Genomic DNA, 16,751 nt, shown 5'->3' on the forward strand with positions numbered 1-16,751 from the left:
GGGTTTCACCATGTTGGCCAGGATGATCTCGTTCTCTTGACCTCATGATCTGCCCGCCTCGGCCTCCCAAAATGCTGGGATTACAGGCATGAGCCACCGTGCCTGGCCTGTTATATTAATTTTAAGTGATAATATAGTCAAGCAGAGTACATGAATGACCACTGTATGCAAATCGTTGTGGTGAATCCTTCAGTTGTTTATTACTCTGTGTTGTAAAATTGTGTGACATACATATTGTATACTGCACAAGTTTTCACATCACTTGTAAAATAGAAATTCTATAGTTTACTCAGAAGCCGTAATGAAGAGGCATATGTAGGGAAAAGTTAAGGACAGGCAGTCACTCATGTTTTTTGTGAATTCTAGATATAAAAAAACTAATCAGAGTAATTGAGTACCAGGTAACTACTGATTTTAATGATAACAATATGGGTAATAAGGTGTATCAGGACAACTTTTTTTATAAATTAACTTTGAGATAAGTTTAAGTTAACCCTTAGCTCAGGAAAGAGATCATTGGTAAGTAAAGTACAAGTTACTAGAAGGATATTAAAAAGTATTTGACACAGGAACAATAGAGCTACAGATGGTGTCACTTCAAACATATTCTAGGGAAAGAGGTGGTATATATATATGTTCAGAAGGTTCCATTCTTTTAATAGTTATAATCCCAGTGTATTACTAAAGAAAATATAATTACTCTTTTTCCTCTGTTTTTTCCTCAACATGTAATTTCTTTACATTTTCATTTCTTCTGATCTTTTCTTAACATGTAATTTCTTTACATTTTCATTTGCTCAATGAATATAATCCATAAATCAGTTTAAGCTAAAGTAAGCCATGAGCCATTCTTCTTCCCATTTTGCTGTTAATTGAGATAAATGTGATATTCTATTTGTTAAAAGTACAGATGTTTGGACATTACCATAAACCTACTGAACCAGAATTTGTGAATGTGAGGTTATAGCATCAGCCATCTCTCAGGTGGTTTTTGAGAACCACTGTTTTTTGTTGTTGTTGTTTGTTTGTTTGTTTGAGACAGGGTCTCACTTGGTTTCCCAGGGTGGAGTGCAGTGGCATGATCACAGCTCACTGCAGCCTCAACCTCCTGGGCTCCAGCGATCATCCCATCTCAGCCTCCCAAGTAGCTGCAACTACAGGCACACACCACCACACCCAGCTGATTTTTGAGTTTTTTGTAGAGATGGGGTTTTGCCATGTTGTCCAGACTAGTCTTGAACTCCTGAGCCCAAGCAATCCCCCAGCTTCAGATCCCCTCCCAAAGTGTTCCCCTCTGCGCAATCCCTCCCAAAGTGTTGGGGTTACAGGTGTGAGCCACCACGTCTGGTTGAGAACTATTCTAAGCAATAACCAGTCACAAATTTTGAGCCAGTGTATTTACCATCACAGGTAAATATGTTAGAATATTGATTTATTGATAAATCTGCTAGCTTGATTTGTCTGAATCATTTCATTAGTGCTCCTAAGTGAACTGATAAATCAACCTAATAAGGTTGAGTGCATCCAGTAATCCATTGCAATAACCAACATTGAGCACTCCTACAGATATGAAATTTATTTATTATCATAACTATTTCACCTAAGGTAAAATTAATTGGCTCCGGTTACTTACCAGTTTTAAGAAAGAAGGCATCCAGATTGCACTATGTCTGTTGGAGGGCAATCCGTAAATATTGATGTTCCATTCAGTGAAATACAAACTCTGTGAAGAAATTTACTTTTTGGTACCACTTATGTTATCTTCTGTACTGTAGGAGAAAAAAAGCAAATACAAAAAACCCCACTCTAAATAATTAGTTTTTTTCTTATTCCATACCCAATCCACGAGTTAGCTATTTTCATTGTTATTCATATAATGTTTCACCTAGTGTGTACCTGGGCAATCTGTTTTTTAACCACCTCTGAAGAAGTTCAAAAAAAATTATATGAAGAGATAAACCAAGTTTTTGGAAATGGTCCTATTACTCCAGAGAAAATTGAGCAGCTCAGGTAAGAACACAATAAAAAGAGGAGATTATTGAAAGGTAAATTTGAACTGGTTTATCTAATTTAAAGCTATTGTTGCTATTTAGGAAAGCTATATATTTTTATAGGACTTCAAGTATTTATATGTAGATTTTATTAGGTAAATGAATCTGCTTTTTAAAATCATAAGGTTGTGTGGGAAATGTTTAACTTAGTCTGTTAAATAGTACTAGTGAAGTCAAGCAAGTATGACACCATACTTTGTTGATGGTAATAAAAAACAGTACAGCAACATTAGATAATAATTTAGTAGGCTTGACCAGATGTGGTGGCTTACACCTGTAATTCCAGCACTTTGGGAGGCCAAGGCAGGCGGATCACTTAAGCCCAGTAGTTCAAGACCAGCTTGGGCAACACGGCAAAAACCCATCTCTACTAAAAATACAAAATATCAGCCAGATGTGCTTGTGCTGGGACGCGCCTGTAGTCCAAGCTACTCAGGAGGCTTAGGTGGAAGGATTGCCTGAGCTCAGGAGGTCGAGGCTACAGTGATTGCATCACTGCACTCCAGCCTGGGTTACAGAGCGAGACCCTGTCTCAAAAGAAAAGAAAACAATATAGTAGGCTCTTAAAAAGTTCAACATACACTTATATGACCCAGCAATTCCACTCTTTGGAATTTCATTCCAAGATAAATGAAAACATGACTACATAAAGACCTGTTTGCATATATTCGTAGCAGTATTATTCAAAATAGCCCAAAATTGGAAGTAGTTCAAATGTTCAACCGGTAAATAGATAAACAAATTGTGGTATTACCATACCACAGAATACTACCAAGTAATAAAAAGGAACACCATATTAATACACACAACAACACAGATAAATCTTAGTGATTTAAGTGAAAGGGTGAAACATAAAATACGGCTACTGTATGATTTCATTTGTGTGAAATTCTAGAAAAGGCAAATTATGGTAATAAAAAGCATACTGTTGGGGGTTAGGAATGGGGACAGGATCAACTACAAAGGGGCATGAAGAAAATGAAACTGTCGGCCGGGCGCAGTGGCTCACGCCTATAATCCCAGCACTTTGGGAGGCCGAGGCGGGTAGATCACAAGTCAGGAAATCGAGACCATCCTAGCTAATATGGTGGAACCCCGTCTCTACTAAAAATACAAAAAATTAGCCGGGCACCGTGGCGGGCGCCTGTAGTCCCAGCTACTCGGGAGGCTGAGGCAGAAGAATGGCGTGAACCCAGGAGGCAGAGCTTGCAGTGAGCCGAGATCGCGCCTCTGCACTGCAGCCTGGGCGAAAGAGCGAGACGACTAAAAAAAAAAAAAAAAAAAAGAAATTGTCTTATATATTACTTGTGGTTGTAGTTACACAATTGTATACAATTACTAAAAATCAAACTGTACAGGTAAAATGGGTTAATTTTATTGCATATAACTATAGCTTAATTAATTTTTTTTTTAATTGAACTGTGACTGCTTTGGGGTTAGAAGTCTGAGACTGAGTAGCAAGCAACCCTACCTTGGAGCATAAAATCAACTATAGAGAAGATAGAGTGGCTGGACACAGTGGCCTACACCTGTAATCCCACCAATTTGGGAGGTGAAGGTGAGAGGCTCACCAGAGCCCGAGAGTGCAAGACCAGCCAGAGCAACCTGGCAAAACCTCATCTCAAAAAAAAAAAGATACAAAAAATTAGCTAGGGATGGTGGTGCATGCCTATAGTCCCAGCTACTCAGGAGGCTGATATAGGAGAATCACCTGAACCCAGGAAGTCCAGGCTGCAGTGAGCCGTGATCACACTACTACACTCCATCCTGGTAACAGTGAGACCCTCTCTCAAAAAAAGAAAAGAAAACAAGATAACCACTGGAAAGAACTGGGAGGCTTTTAAATGTTGGAAGTTTTATTTATTACATTGAATGTAACTACTTTTTTAAAAGTAATACTAGTTGCCTTTTGAAGTTTTTGTCATATAGAAGTGTGTGAAGTCGAAGGTGAAGTTCCTTTGTAAATGTGTGCCCTTAAGCCGGTAACAATTGGGCTGGGTGCAATGACTCATGCTTTTAATTCCAGCAATTTGGGAGGCTGAGGCTGGAGGATTGCTTGAGCCCCAGAGTTTGAGACCATTCAGGGCAACATAGAGGGAGCCTGTCTCTACAAAATATTTAAAAATTAGACAGACATAAAGGCATGTGCTTGTGGTTACAACTACTAGGGAGGCTGAGGTGGGAGGATCGCTTGAGCCTCGGAGGTTGAGGCTGCAGCATGATAGAGTGTCACTGCACTCCAGTCTGGGCAACAGAGCAAGAATCTGTCTCTTAAAAATAAATGAGGAAATAAACAATTTTTTAAAGTTTAAACTCTCTACTATAGCTCACGAAGCATTTCAAAAGCTGGGACTTGTGTACACCTTATCCTCACTTGTGCCTCTTCATAGCTTTCAGTTTAGCTCTGCTCAAAGTCTTTTGTTTCTTACCTCCTGTCCTGGCTTTTGCACAAACTGTTCCTCTGTATAGATTCTCTTTTTGTCTCTCCTTTAGTTAAGTCCGGGTTTTGGTTTTTGGTTTTGGGGTGGAGTTTTTTTTTTATTGTGGGTGGTTTGAGTTTTTTTTTTTTTCTTTTTTATGTTGTTTTGCAGATTTCAGCCTGTGTTTATTTTTCTCTTTCTCTCTCTCTCTTTCTCTCTCCTGTTTTTGTTTTTGTTTTTTTTTTTTTTCTGAGATGCAGTCTCTCTCTGTCACCCAGGCAGGTTTGCAGTGGCACAATTTTAGCTCACTGCACCCTCCACCTCCTGGGTTGAAACGATTCTCATGCTGCAGCCTTCCAAGTAGTTGGAATTACAGGCTTGCACTACCACACGTAGCTAAGTTTTGTATTTTTAGTAGACACGGGGTTTTACCATGTTGGCCAGGCTAGTCTCGAACTCCTGGCCGCAAGTGATCCACCCGCCTCTGGCTCCCAAAATGCTGGGATTACAGATGTGAGCCGCTGCTCCCGGCCCAGCCTGTGTTTATTTCTCTACAAAACCCTTTCCCTAGAGTAGCTGTTCCTGCCTTATATTCCAGTAATACCCCGAACTTCCTTTATCGTAACATGTGCTATGCTTGCTTAATTGTTCATCCTTCATGTCCTATCCACTCTGCCTCCCCACTGCCAACTAGAATCTGAACCCCTTTGATGGTGTATCTCTTGTTTATTGTTGTAGCTCAGTATCTAGCACAGTGCTTCACAGGCAGCAGGTATGCAATAAATATTTGTACAGAGGAAAGGAAGGAAGAATGTTTCCCATTTTGATTTTGTTGTTTTTGATGTTACAAACAATTAACACTTCTGTGCTTACATCTTTGCTAATATTTTCAAATATTTCTGTATAATAAGGTCCTAGAAGTGAGCTTCTAGTTGAAGGATGTATGCAGTAGGTCAGTGGTTAAGATTTGAATCCTGTCAACACAACTTACCTGCTATGTGATCTTAAATAACTGCCTCTGATTTTAATCTGTAAAATTAGAATAATAATAGCACCCACGGGTTTCTTGTAAGGATTCGATAAGATCCTGTATATAAAGTATTTAAGTGAACTAACTCATAGCAAAATTGCAATACATTTTAGTTTTTATTCTTCTCATTGTGATGTACACTTGAGGTGTACCACTTTATACTTCCACCAATTGGATATGAGAATATCTTTTTCTCCATCTTTTTCTAGTAATATCTGCTGTCATTCTTTTTCATCTTTGTCAATCTAGCAAGTAAAAAAAAAACGCTATGATTGGCAGTCTTTTTTTTGAGACGGAGTCTCGCTCTGTCGCCCAGGCTGGAGTGCAGTGGCGGGATCTCGGCTCACTGCAAGCTCCGCCTCCTGGGTTCACGCCATTCTCCTGCCTCAGCCTCCCGAGTAGCTGGGACTACAGGCGCCCGCCACCTCGCCCGGCTAGTTTTTTGTATTTTTTAGTAGAGACGGGGTTTCACCGTGTTCGCCAGGATGGTCTCGATCTCCTGACCTCGTGATCTGCCCGTCTCAGCCTCCCAAAGTGCTGGGATTACAGGCTTGAGCCACCACGCCCGGCCGATTGGCAGTCTTTAAGTTGTTAATTAAGTTGAGTATCATTTCATGTCTTCAGGCCATTAGTATGTTTTTGTGAATTGCTTTTTGTATTCTCTGTCCCTGTTTCTATGGGGTTGTTGGATTATTTTAATTACTTTTAAAGAGGTTTTATACATTAAGGATACCTTTACTGAAAATATTTTTCCTAGTTATCTTTAGAAATATGTAAACAAAATGTTTCTCTAGTTAGGTTATTTATATTTTTCTTTATAATTTTCTGTCGGCTTCATGCTAAAAATAAACTTTAAAAAAATTATAGAAACATTTTGAGTTTTCTTCTGGTACTTTTAAAAGTGTTTTTATTTGTTGAAATCTTTATCTACCTAGAGTTATATGCAGATTAATAACAAATCTTATAAAATGTATTTATTTTAAAATTTATAAAATTTTTAATAAGTTTTTATATACTTCTAATATATAATATATCTTTAAGCAGATAAGAATTATGATGGGACTATTTCAAGTTAGGAATGTTTGAGCAGTTGTTGAAGAACGTTTTTTAAATGTATGTACATTTCTAACTGCCTCCCAATATAAACATCTTCAAAAAACTTTTTTTTAAAACAGATATTGTCAGCATGTGCTTTGTGAAACTGTTCGAACTGCCAAACTGACTCCAGTTTCTGCCCAGCTTCAAGATATTGAAGGAAAAATTGACCAATTTATTATTCCTAGAGAGGTAGAAAATATTTAATATGTTTAATTCATTCAACTATTCTCAACTCTTTTGGTGTGTGTGTGTGTATATATATATACATTTTAGATGGAGTTTCGCTCTTGTCACCCAGGCTGGAGTGCAATGGTGCAATCTCAGCTCACTGCAACCTCCACCTCCCAGGTTCAAGGGATTCTCCTGTCTCAGCCTTCTGAGTAGTGGGGATTACAGGTGCCTGCCACCATGCCCAGCTAATTTTTGTATTTTTAGTAGAGATGGGGTTTGCCATGTTGGCCAAGCTGGTCTTGAACTCCTGACCTCAGGTGATCTGCCAACCTTGGCCTCCCACAGTGCTAGGATTACATGCATGAGCCACTGCACCCTGCCTGGTGTGTATTTTAAATTTGTTTAAAGTGGCAAATAAACGCTACCCATTATTAAATAAAAGATGCAATTATTTTAGTTACAAAATAATATGTGCTTGTTTTAAAGTTCAAGCAGGCCGGGCGCGGTGGCTCAAGCCTGTAATCCCAGCACTTTGGGAGGCCGAGACGGGCGGATCACGAGGTCAGGAGATCGAGACCATCCTGGCTAACCTGGTGAAACCCCGTCTCTACTAAAAAATACAAAAAACTAGCCGGGCGAGGTGGCGGGCGCCTGTAGTCCCAGCTACTCAGGAGGCTGAGGCAGGAGAATGGTGTAAACCCGGGAGGCGGAGCTTGCAGTGAGCTGAGATCCGGCCACTGCACTCCAGCCAGGGCGACAGAGCGAGACTCCATCTCAAAAAAAAAAAATAAATAAAGTTCAAACAACATAAAAGTCTTTCTTCCCAAAAGGTACTACTGTTAGCAGTTTAGTATGTATTTCTATAGACCTATTTCTGTGTATATGTTTATAGAAACACACTTTTACGTATGTATTAAATAGAATTTATATGTGAAAAATTACTCTTCCTATATTCTTTAATTTTCTTCTGTTATTGAGTGTATCATGGCTATTAGTACACCTAGCACTTGATACAGATTCGACTCATTATTAATGGCTGCATAATATTCCATTGTGTGACTGTACCATAATTTATGTTTTAATTTGATTTTTTGAGACAGAATATCACTGTATCACCCAGCCTGGAGTGCAGTGGTGCAATCTTGGCTCACTGCAACCTCCACCTCCCGAGTTCAAGTGATTCTCCTGCCTCAGCCTCCTGCGTAGCTGGGATTACAGGCTTGCACTACAAGGCCTGGCTCATTTTTGTATTTTTAGTAGAGATGGGGTTTCACCATGTTGGCCAGGCTGGTCTCAAACTCCTGGCCTCAAGTGATCCACCCACCTCCACCTCTTAACGTGCTGGGATAACAGGCATGAGCCACCATGCCCGACCAGCATGATTTATTTAAGCAGCCCCCGCTAATGGAAATTATGATTGACATTTTTTTTTATTATATACTGGTACAGGTGTTGAGTAGAGTTTTGACATGGAGTTTTTGTGTCAAAGTCCATGTGTATGTTCAGTTATTATTATTTTTAGACAGGGTCTTGCTCTTTTACCTAGGCTGGAGTACAGTGGTGCGATTGCAGCCTCAACCTCCCAGGCTTAAGTGATCCTCCCATCTCAGCTTCCCAAGTAGCTGGACTAAATTTTTTTTGTTTTTTATAAAGATGGAGTCTCACTATGTTGCCCAGGCTGATATCGAACTCCTAGGCTCAAGTGATCCTCCTGCCTCAGCCTCCCAAAGTGGTGAGATTATAGGCATTATCCGCTACACTGGGCCATGTGTATGTTAAATTTAAAATGTTCTCTGAAAGCCATTTTATACTTTTAGCAACAATGTATGAGAATGTTTTTTCTTTCCAAATCCTCACCACCTGTGAATTTGAGTCTTATGTATATTTTATGAATCTTGCTTTTCTCTGATCATTGGAGAAATTGAACAAATTTTCATACATATATTAACAGTTTGTATTTTTCTTTTGTGAATTCTGGTCTTTATAACTCACTGATTTTTCTAGTGAGCTTATATATATTTTTGTATACTATACAAACTGTCAGTTATATAGCAAATAACTTACTGTTGCTTACATTCTTTTTTTATTGTTTTTTAACTGGATGCAGATTTTAAATTTTCATATAGTTAAGTCTGTTATTCCTTTATGGTTTCTAGATTTTGTGACATGCTTAGGGAGGCCTTCCTCATTGTAAGATTACCAAAATAATCACTTGTGGTTTCTTCCATTATTATTTTTTAAAATTTTATTTATTTATTTATTTATTTTTTGAGACGGAGTCTCACTCTGTCGCCCAGGCTGGAGTGCAGTGGCGCAATCTGGGCTCACTGCAAGCTCCGCCTCCTGGGTTCACACCATTCTCCTGCCTCAGCCTCCCGAGTAGTAGCTGGGACTGCAGGTGCCCACCACCACGCCTGGCTACTTTTTTGTATTTTTAGTAGAGACGGGGTTTCACCATGTGAGCCAGGATGGCTTGATCTCCTAACCTCATGATCCGCCCGCCTCAGCCTCCCAAAGTGCTGGGATTACAGGCGTGAGCCACCACACCTGGCCAATTTCTTCCATTATTTTAAATTGTTACTTCGTATTCACTATCTATATTAAAAGAAGTTTGGAATAAGTTGACTTTCTAGGAGTCATTTTATCTCTGTTAGTCGTTGACTAATTGGATTTTTTTTTCACAGACCCTCGTCCTTTATGCCCTTGGTGTGGTACTTCAGGATCCTAATACTTGGCCATCTCCACACAAGTATGAAATATTTGTCATTGTCTTTGTGACTGTCAGTTTTGGGGTTTGCACGTTTTGCATTCCTTTCCTAAGTTTTGAGGAGAAAATTCAGTATGTAGCAATGATACAACAAAAGAAAACCAGTGAATCCCCTTTTCTTCTCTTTCTTTTGAGACAGGCTGTCACTCTGTCACCCAGGCTGTCACTCTGTCACTGTGTCACCCAGGTTTGAATGTAGTAGTGCAATCACTTCTCACTGCAGCTTTGACCTCTCTGACTCAAGCCATCCTTCTGCGTCAGCCACCTAAGTAGCTAGGACCACAGGCATGCGCCGCCACACCTGGTTAATTTTCTTAGTTTTTGTAGAGATGGGTTTCACCATGTTGCCCAGGCTGGTCTTGAATTCCTGAGCTCAAGCCATCCTCCCTCCTCTGCCTCCCAAAGTGGCAGGATTACAGGCATGAACCACCAAGCCTGACCTGCATCACCATTATATCTTCTGTTCACTGCTTTTTCTCTTATGTGAATCTGCTATTTGCTATTCTTTGTCTCTTTTATTACCACTTTTATAATAAGTGAAAAGTAATTAGCATCTGTTTTAAGAAAATGAAAGCAGGCCAGGCACCGTGGCTCATGCCTGTAATCCCAGCACTTTGGGAGGCGGAGGCAGGCAGATCACAAGGTCATGAGTTCAAGACCAGCCTGGCTAACATGGCGAAACCCCGTCTCTACTAAAAATACAAAAATTAGCCGGGCGTGGTGGCGCATGCCTGTAATGTAATGCCAGCTACTCAGGAGGCTGAGGCAGGAGAATCACTTGAACCTGGAAGGCAGAGGTTGCAGTGAGCTAAGATTGTGCCATTGCATTCCAGCCTGGGCAACAAGAGCAAGACGCAAGACTCCATCTCAAAAAAAAAAAGCAAAATTTCTTTTTTTTTTTTGAGATGGAATCTCACTCTGTCACCCAGGCTGGATTGCAGTGGTGCAATCTAGTGTCACTGTAAGCTCCACCTCCTAGGTTCAAACAATTCTCCTGCCTCAGCCTCCCAAGTAGCTGGGACTACAGGCGCCTGCCACCATGCCCGGCTAATATTTTTGTAGTTTTAGTAGAGACGGGGTTTCATCATGTTAGCCAGGATGGCCTCGATCTCCTGACCTCGTGATCTGCCCACTTCAGCCTCCCAAAGTGCTAGCATTACAGGTTGCGTTTTTCTATTCTTTATTTTTATTGCTTCTCTTTTTGCTTTTTTTTTAAATTTATTTTTTATTTCAATAGGCTTTTGGGGAACAGGTCGTATTTGGTTACATGAATAAGTTCTTTGGTGGTGATTTCTGAGATTTTGGTGCACCCGTCACCCAAGCAGTATACACTGTACCCAATGTGTAGTCTTTTATCCCTCATAACCCCACCCTTTCCCCCAAGTCCCTAAAGTCCATTATATCATTCTTATGCCTTTGCGTCCTCATACCTTAGCACCCAAGAATTTCCCTTTTTTTAAAATTCAGACTTTAAGTTATTTAATAATATTTGTTTTTGTGAGGAATTTTTTTGTTCTGTGGTACGTGGGTTATTTGTTTTTTGTTTTGTTTTTAATATATGCATTTCTTCAATGACTTTACAGAGTAAAATTCTATACAACAAAAAATGTTTCTTAGGCCCTTAATTTCCCTTACTTTATTTTTTCTTGTGAGGCAGGATCTTGCTCTGTCGCCCAGGCTGGAGTGCAGTGGTGTAAACACGGGCTCACTGCAGCCTCAACCTCCTGGGCTCAAGCAATTCTCCTACCTCACCCTCCAGAGTAACTGGAACTATAGGTATATGCTATCCCGCCTGGCTAAATTTTTTTTTAATTTATTTTTTATTTTTATTTTTTTCGAGACAGAGTCTTGCTCTGTTGCCAGACTGGTCTTGCAATAAGCAAGACGCCATCTATGAAAAATAATGGGCTGGGCGCGGTAGCCTGTAATCCCAGCACTTGGGGAGGCCGAGGCGGGCGGATCACCTGAGGTCTGGAGTTCCAGACCAGCCTGACCAACATGGAGAAACCCCATCTCTACTAAAAATACAAAATTAGCCAGGCATGTTGGCTCATGCCTGTAATCCCAGCTACTCGGGAGGCTGAGGCAGGAGAGGTGGAGGTAGCGGTGAGCCGAGATCATGCCATTTCTCCCCAGCCTGGGCAGCAAGAATGAACCTCCATCTCAAAAAAATAAAAAATAAAAAATAATGATAATAATCACACATATATAGACTATGCTTTTCATTTGCTTTAATCCAGATACCCTCCTAGAATTCAGTGGCTTAAGAGAAGCGTTGTACATCTTTATTTATTTATTTATTTATTTTTAGTCGGAATCTCAATCTGTCGCCAGGCTGGAATGCAGTGGCACGATCTCAGCTCACTGCAACCTCTGCCTCCCAGGTTCAAGTGATTCTCCCGCCTCAGCCTCCCAAGTAGCAGAGTCTACAGACATGCGCCACCACACCCAGCTAATTTTTGTATTTTTAGTAGAGACTTGAGCCACTGTGCCCAGCCTTTTAAAAATTTTTAATAGAAATGAGGTCTCGCTATGTTGCCCCGGCCTATCTCAAACTCCTGGGCTCAAGTGATCCTCCCACCTTGGAGTCCCAAATTGCTAGGATTATAGGCGTGAACCACTATGTCCAGCCTCTCTCACCTATTAATCTAGATGTAATATAATTGATAAATACAATTTTAAGGCTGGAGCCTCCAATTTTAAGACATAAATTTCAGTTGAAGAGGCAATATAAAATTTCTTGCATATTGATAAGGTGGTCTCATGTAACAGGTCTTAAATTTATTTAAATATTCATTATATGATGTTCTATGATTTATCCTTACATTTCACAAAATAATTTATCTTATACCTTGGTATTCTTGAGAAATATATTTTGCATCTATTATTTAGAAATAATAAAGTAGGCTGGGCGCCATGACTCGTGCCTATAATCCCAGCACTTAGGGAGGCCGAGGCAGGTGGATCACGAGGTCAAGAGATCGAAACCATCCTGGCAACATGGTGAAACCCCGTCTCTACTAAAAATACAAAAATTAGCTGTGCGTGATGGTGTGTGCCTGTAGTCCTAGCTACTTGGAAGTCTGAGACAGGAGAATCGCTTGAACCTGGGATGTGGTGGTTGCAGTGAGCCGAGATTGTGCCACTGCATTCCAGCCTGGCGACAGAATGAGACTCCATCTCTAAAAAAGAAAAAAAAGAGAGAAATAATAAAGTGCCAGTCGCAGTGGCTCACACACCTATAATCCCAGCACTTTGAGAGATTGAAGCAGGAGGATCACTTGAGCCTAGGAGTTCAAGACCAGCCTGGGCAACATAGGGAGACTGTACAAAAAACTGTTAAAAGTAGCTGGGCCTGGTGGCATGTGCTTATAGTCACAGCTGCTCAGGAAGCTGAGGTAGAAGAATAGTTTAAGTCCAAGAGGTTGAGGCTGCAGTGAGCCTTGATTGCAGCATTGCACTTCAGCCTCGGTAACAGAGCGAGACCCTGTCTCAAAAACTAAAATATAGTAAGAAACAGTGGTAGACTAAATATATGTTAAATAATTTGGGAACATAAAAATAAGTGACATTTAAATATGATGTAAGAGCACTTTCTATTTTCAGTCGATTTTTAACTTTATTACATACTTGTGTTCTTTTAGTGTCAACATGTAAAATGCCAGTGGAGCTATATTGTGATTAACCTCAAATTTTCTTTTTAGGTTTGATCCAGATCGGTTTGATGATGAATTAGTAATGAAAACTTTTTCCTCGCTTGGATTCTCAGGCACACAGGAGTGTCCAGAGTTGAGGTGAATAATAGAATGCCAGACTCTCTTCTTAGAATTTTGATGATCACTGTTAATGAGAATGGGCAATCTATATGATTAAAGTATAATTTTATTATTATTATTGTACTTTAAGTTCTGGGGTTCATGTGCAGAGCATGCAGGTTTAAAGTATACTTTTTAATCTTTAGTAACTAGTTGACTTTCTTCCTGACTAGGTTTGCATATATGGTGACCACAGTACTTCTTAGTGTATTGGTGAAGAGACTGCACCTACTTTCTGTGGAGGGACAAGTTATTGAAACAAAGTATGAACTGGTAACATCGTCAAGGGAAGAAGCTTGGATCACTGTCTCAAAGAGATATTAAAATTTTATGCATTTAAAATCATTGTTAAATTGATTGAGGAAAACAACCATTTAAAAAATCTGAGTTGAATCCTTTTATAAACCAGTAACACTTTGTAATATAAACACTTATTTGTACTTAATTTTGTAAATTTGGATTTTTATATAGCATATTTTCTTCATTATACACATTTGACTTACTGCACAGTATATTGATCATTTTAGTGGGAAACTTTAGATTTCTGCTTTTTATTTTTGTTTTTTCACTTTCTTTGCCATTATTTTTATATTCTTTTTCTTACTGTGGGCTCTAAATTCAGTGTTCTTGAAGAAAGAAATTATTTTGCAGAAGTTGGGGAATCATGTTTGTTGAATATGCATAAAATAGAAACATAGGCTGGATGCAGTGGCTCACACCTGTAATCCCTGCACTTTGGGAGGCCGAGGCAGGTGGATCACCTGAGGTCCGGAGTTTGAGACCAGCCTGGCCAACATGATGAAACCCCGTCTCTACTAAAAATACAAAAAATTGCCTAGGAGTGGTGGCCCATGCCTGTAATCCCAGCACTTGGGGAGGCTGAGGTGGGTGGATCACCTGAGGTCAGGAGTTCGAGATCAACCTGGCTAACATGATGAAACCCATCTCTACTAAAAATACAAAAAATTGGCCAAGCGTGGTAGCTCACACCTGTAATCCCAGCACGCTGGGAGGCCGAGGTGGGTGGATCACCTGAGGTCCAGAATTCAAGACCAGCCTGGCCAATATGATGAAACCCTGTCTCTACCAGAAATAGAAAAAATTGGCCGGGCGCAGTGGCTCACACCTATAATCCCAGTACTTTGGGAGGCTGAGGCAGGCAGATCACTTGAGGTCAGGAGTTCGAGATCAGCCTGGCCAACATGGTGAAACCCCAGCTGTACTAAAAACACACACAAAAATTAGCTGGGCATGGTGGTGTGCACCTGTAATCCTAATTACTCAGAAGGCTGAGGCAGGAGAATCGCTTGAACTTGGGAGGCAGAGCTTGCAGTGAGCCGAGATCGCACCCCTGCACTCCAGCCTGGGCCACAGAGCGAGACTTTGTCTCAAGAAAAAAAAAAAGATAAATGGACAAAAGACATGAACAAACAGCTTTTATAGGATAGCATGGCTAACCAACTTTTAGAAAAGTGCTTAGTCTCACTAGTAAGTAACCAAATATTCGGGCAGAGCACAGTGGCTCATGCCTATAATCCCAGAACTTTGGAAGGCCAAAGCTGATGGATTGCTTGAGCCCAGGAATTTGAGACCAGCCCGGGCAACATGGGGAGACCCTGTCTCTACAAATATAAAAAAAAATTACTGGGCATGGTGGCACACACCTGTAGTCCCAGCTATTCTGGAGGCTGAGGTGGGAGGATCACTTGAGACCAGGAGAGGTTAAGGCTGCAGTGATCTGTGATCACACCACTGCACTCCAACCTGGACAACAGTGCAAAATGCTGTCTAATAAACAAAAAAGGCCGGGCTCAGTGGCTCATGCCTGTAATACCAGCACTTTGGAAGGCCGAGGCAGGTGGATCAATTGAGGTCAGGAGTTTGAGACCAGCCAGGCCAACGTGGTGAAACCCCGTCTCTACCAAAAAGACAAAAAAAAATTAGCCAGGTGTGGTGGTGTATATTTGTAATCCCAGCTATACAGGAGGCTGAGGCAGGATAATCACTTGAACTCAGGAGGTGGAGGTTGCAGTGAGCCGAGATCATGCCACTGCACTCCAGCCTGGGTGTCAAGAGTAAAACTCATTCTAAAAAAAAAAAAAAAGTTGGGGGAGCTATTTCAAGAATATATTAAGTAGGCCGGGCACAGTGGCTCATGCCTGTTATCCTAACACTTTGGGAAGCCAAGGTGGGCAGATCACGAGGTCAAGAGATTGAGACCATCCTGGTCAACATGGTGAAACCCCATCTCTACTAAAACTACAAAAAATTAGCTGGGCATGGTGGTGTGCGCCTGTAGTACCAGCTACTTGGGAGGCTGAGGCAGGAGAATTGCTTGCACCTGGGAGTCAGAGATTACAGTGAGCTGAGATCCTGCCAGTGCACTCCAGCCTGGGCGACAGGGCCGAGACTCTGTCTCAAAAACATACATATATATATTTTAAGTATTTTTCAAAATTACACTTTAGCACTTATAAATTTTATATATAATACTTTATTGATGGCATTGTATATTAGTCCAGCTTTTTTTGGCTACACTATTTATGAAGGATTCTTTTTTTCTTTAAGACAGCCACCATAGGAAATATGCCAAGTACAGAGAGTGAGGAAAGAAAGGAAGAAAAATGATAATTGTCTGCAAGTGGGCTTATTTTTAACACTGCTGAATTTCATTTGTAATTTTACTTTCAAGAATGTACTCTGGTAGACTGAGGTGGGTGCATTGCTTGAGCCCAGGAGTTGGAGGCTTCAGTGAGCTGTGATCACAACACTCCACTAAGCCAAACCTGAGTGATAAAGTGAGACCCTATCTCTTTAAAAAAAAAAAAAAAAAAAAAAAAAAAAACCCTTTGTTATTGAGTTATTTTATGTAATTTATTGGTAAATACCTAACATTTTAGACCTAGTCATTACCAGTTAACAGAATTTAATTGGATGCAGTTTTTATTCTTGAAAAACAAATTAATTTTTGGAATAACTTAAATTCTAAAACTTTGGCCGGTTGCGGTGGCTCATGCCTGTAATCCCAGCACTTTGGGAGGCCGAGACGGGCAGATCACCTGAGGTCAGGCATTCAAGACCAGCCTGGCCAACATGGAGAAACCCCATCTCTACTAAAATTACAAAATTAGGCGTGATGGTGCATGCCTGTAATCCCAGCTACTTAGGAGGCTGAGGCAGGAGAATTGCTTGAACCCGGGAGGTGGAGGTTGCAGTGAACCGAGATCGTGCCATTGTACTTCAGCCTGGGCAACAAGAGTGAAACTCCATCTCAAAAAAAAAAAAAAAAAATTCTAAAACTTTAAGTGAAATTTATTATCCCTTCCCACTTATTTTCTGTGGTTTTGTGTGTATAGAGCATCCTCCTTTGTTACCCAAGTACCTTGAATGGGTTGGAAA

At 40.5% G+C, this 16,751-nt stretch overlaps 1 protein-coding gene across 5 annotated transcripts in view; it reads left to right on the forward strand.

The window, feature by feature from the left end:
• Positions 1-13,802, forward strand: part of LOC111547463 (cytochrome P450 20A1) — a 58,589-nt gene extending 44,787 nt beyond the window's left edge. For all 5 annotated transcript variants that reach the window (XM_031936506.1, XM_031936505.1, XM_026454605.2 and 2 more), the window contains 5 exons: positions 1,890-2,010; positions 6,677-6,788; positions 9,455-9,519; positions 13,242-13,331; positions 13,526-13,802. In XM_031936506.1, coding sequence (XP_031792366.1) covers positions 1,890-2,010; positions 6,677-6,788; positions 9,455-9,519; positions 13,242-13,331; positions 13,526-13,676 — 539 coding nt within the window. In that variant the 3' untranslated portion in view covers positions 13,677-13,802. The remainder of the gene's footprint in view (positions 1-1,889; positions 2,011-6,676; positions 6,789-9,454; positions 9,520-13,241; positions 13,332-13,525) is intronic.
• Positions 13,803-16,751: the final 2,949 nt, after the last annotated feature.

Source organism: Piliocolobus tephrosceles, chromosome 11 (assembly GCF_002776525.5).
Source record: "Piliocolobus tephrosceles isolate RC106 chromosome 11, ASM277652v3, whole genome shotgun sequence".
Taxonomy (NCBI): Eukaryota; Metazoa; Chordata; class Mammalia; order Primates; family Cercopithecidae; genus Piliocolobus; species Piliocolobus tephrosceles.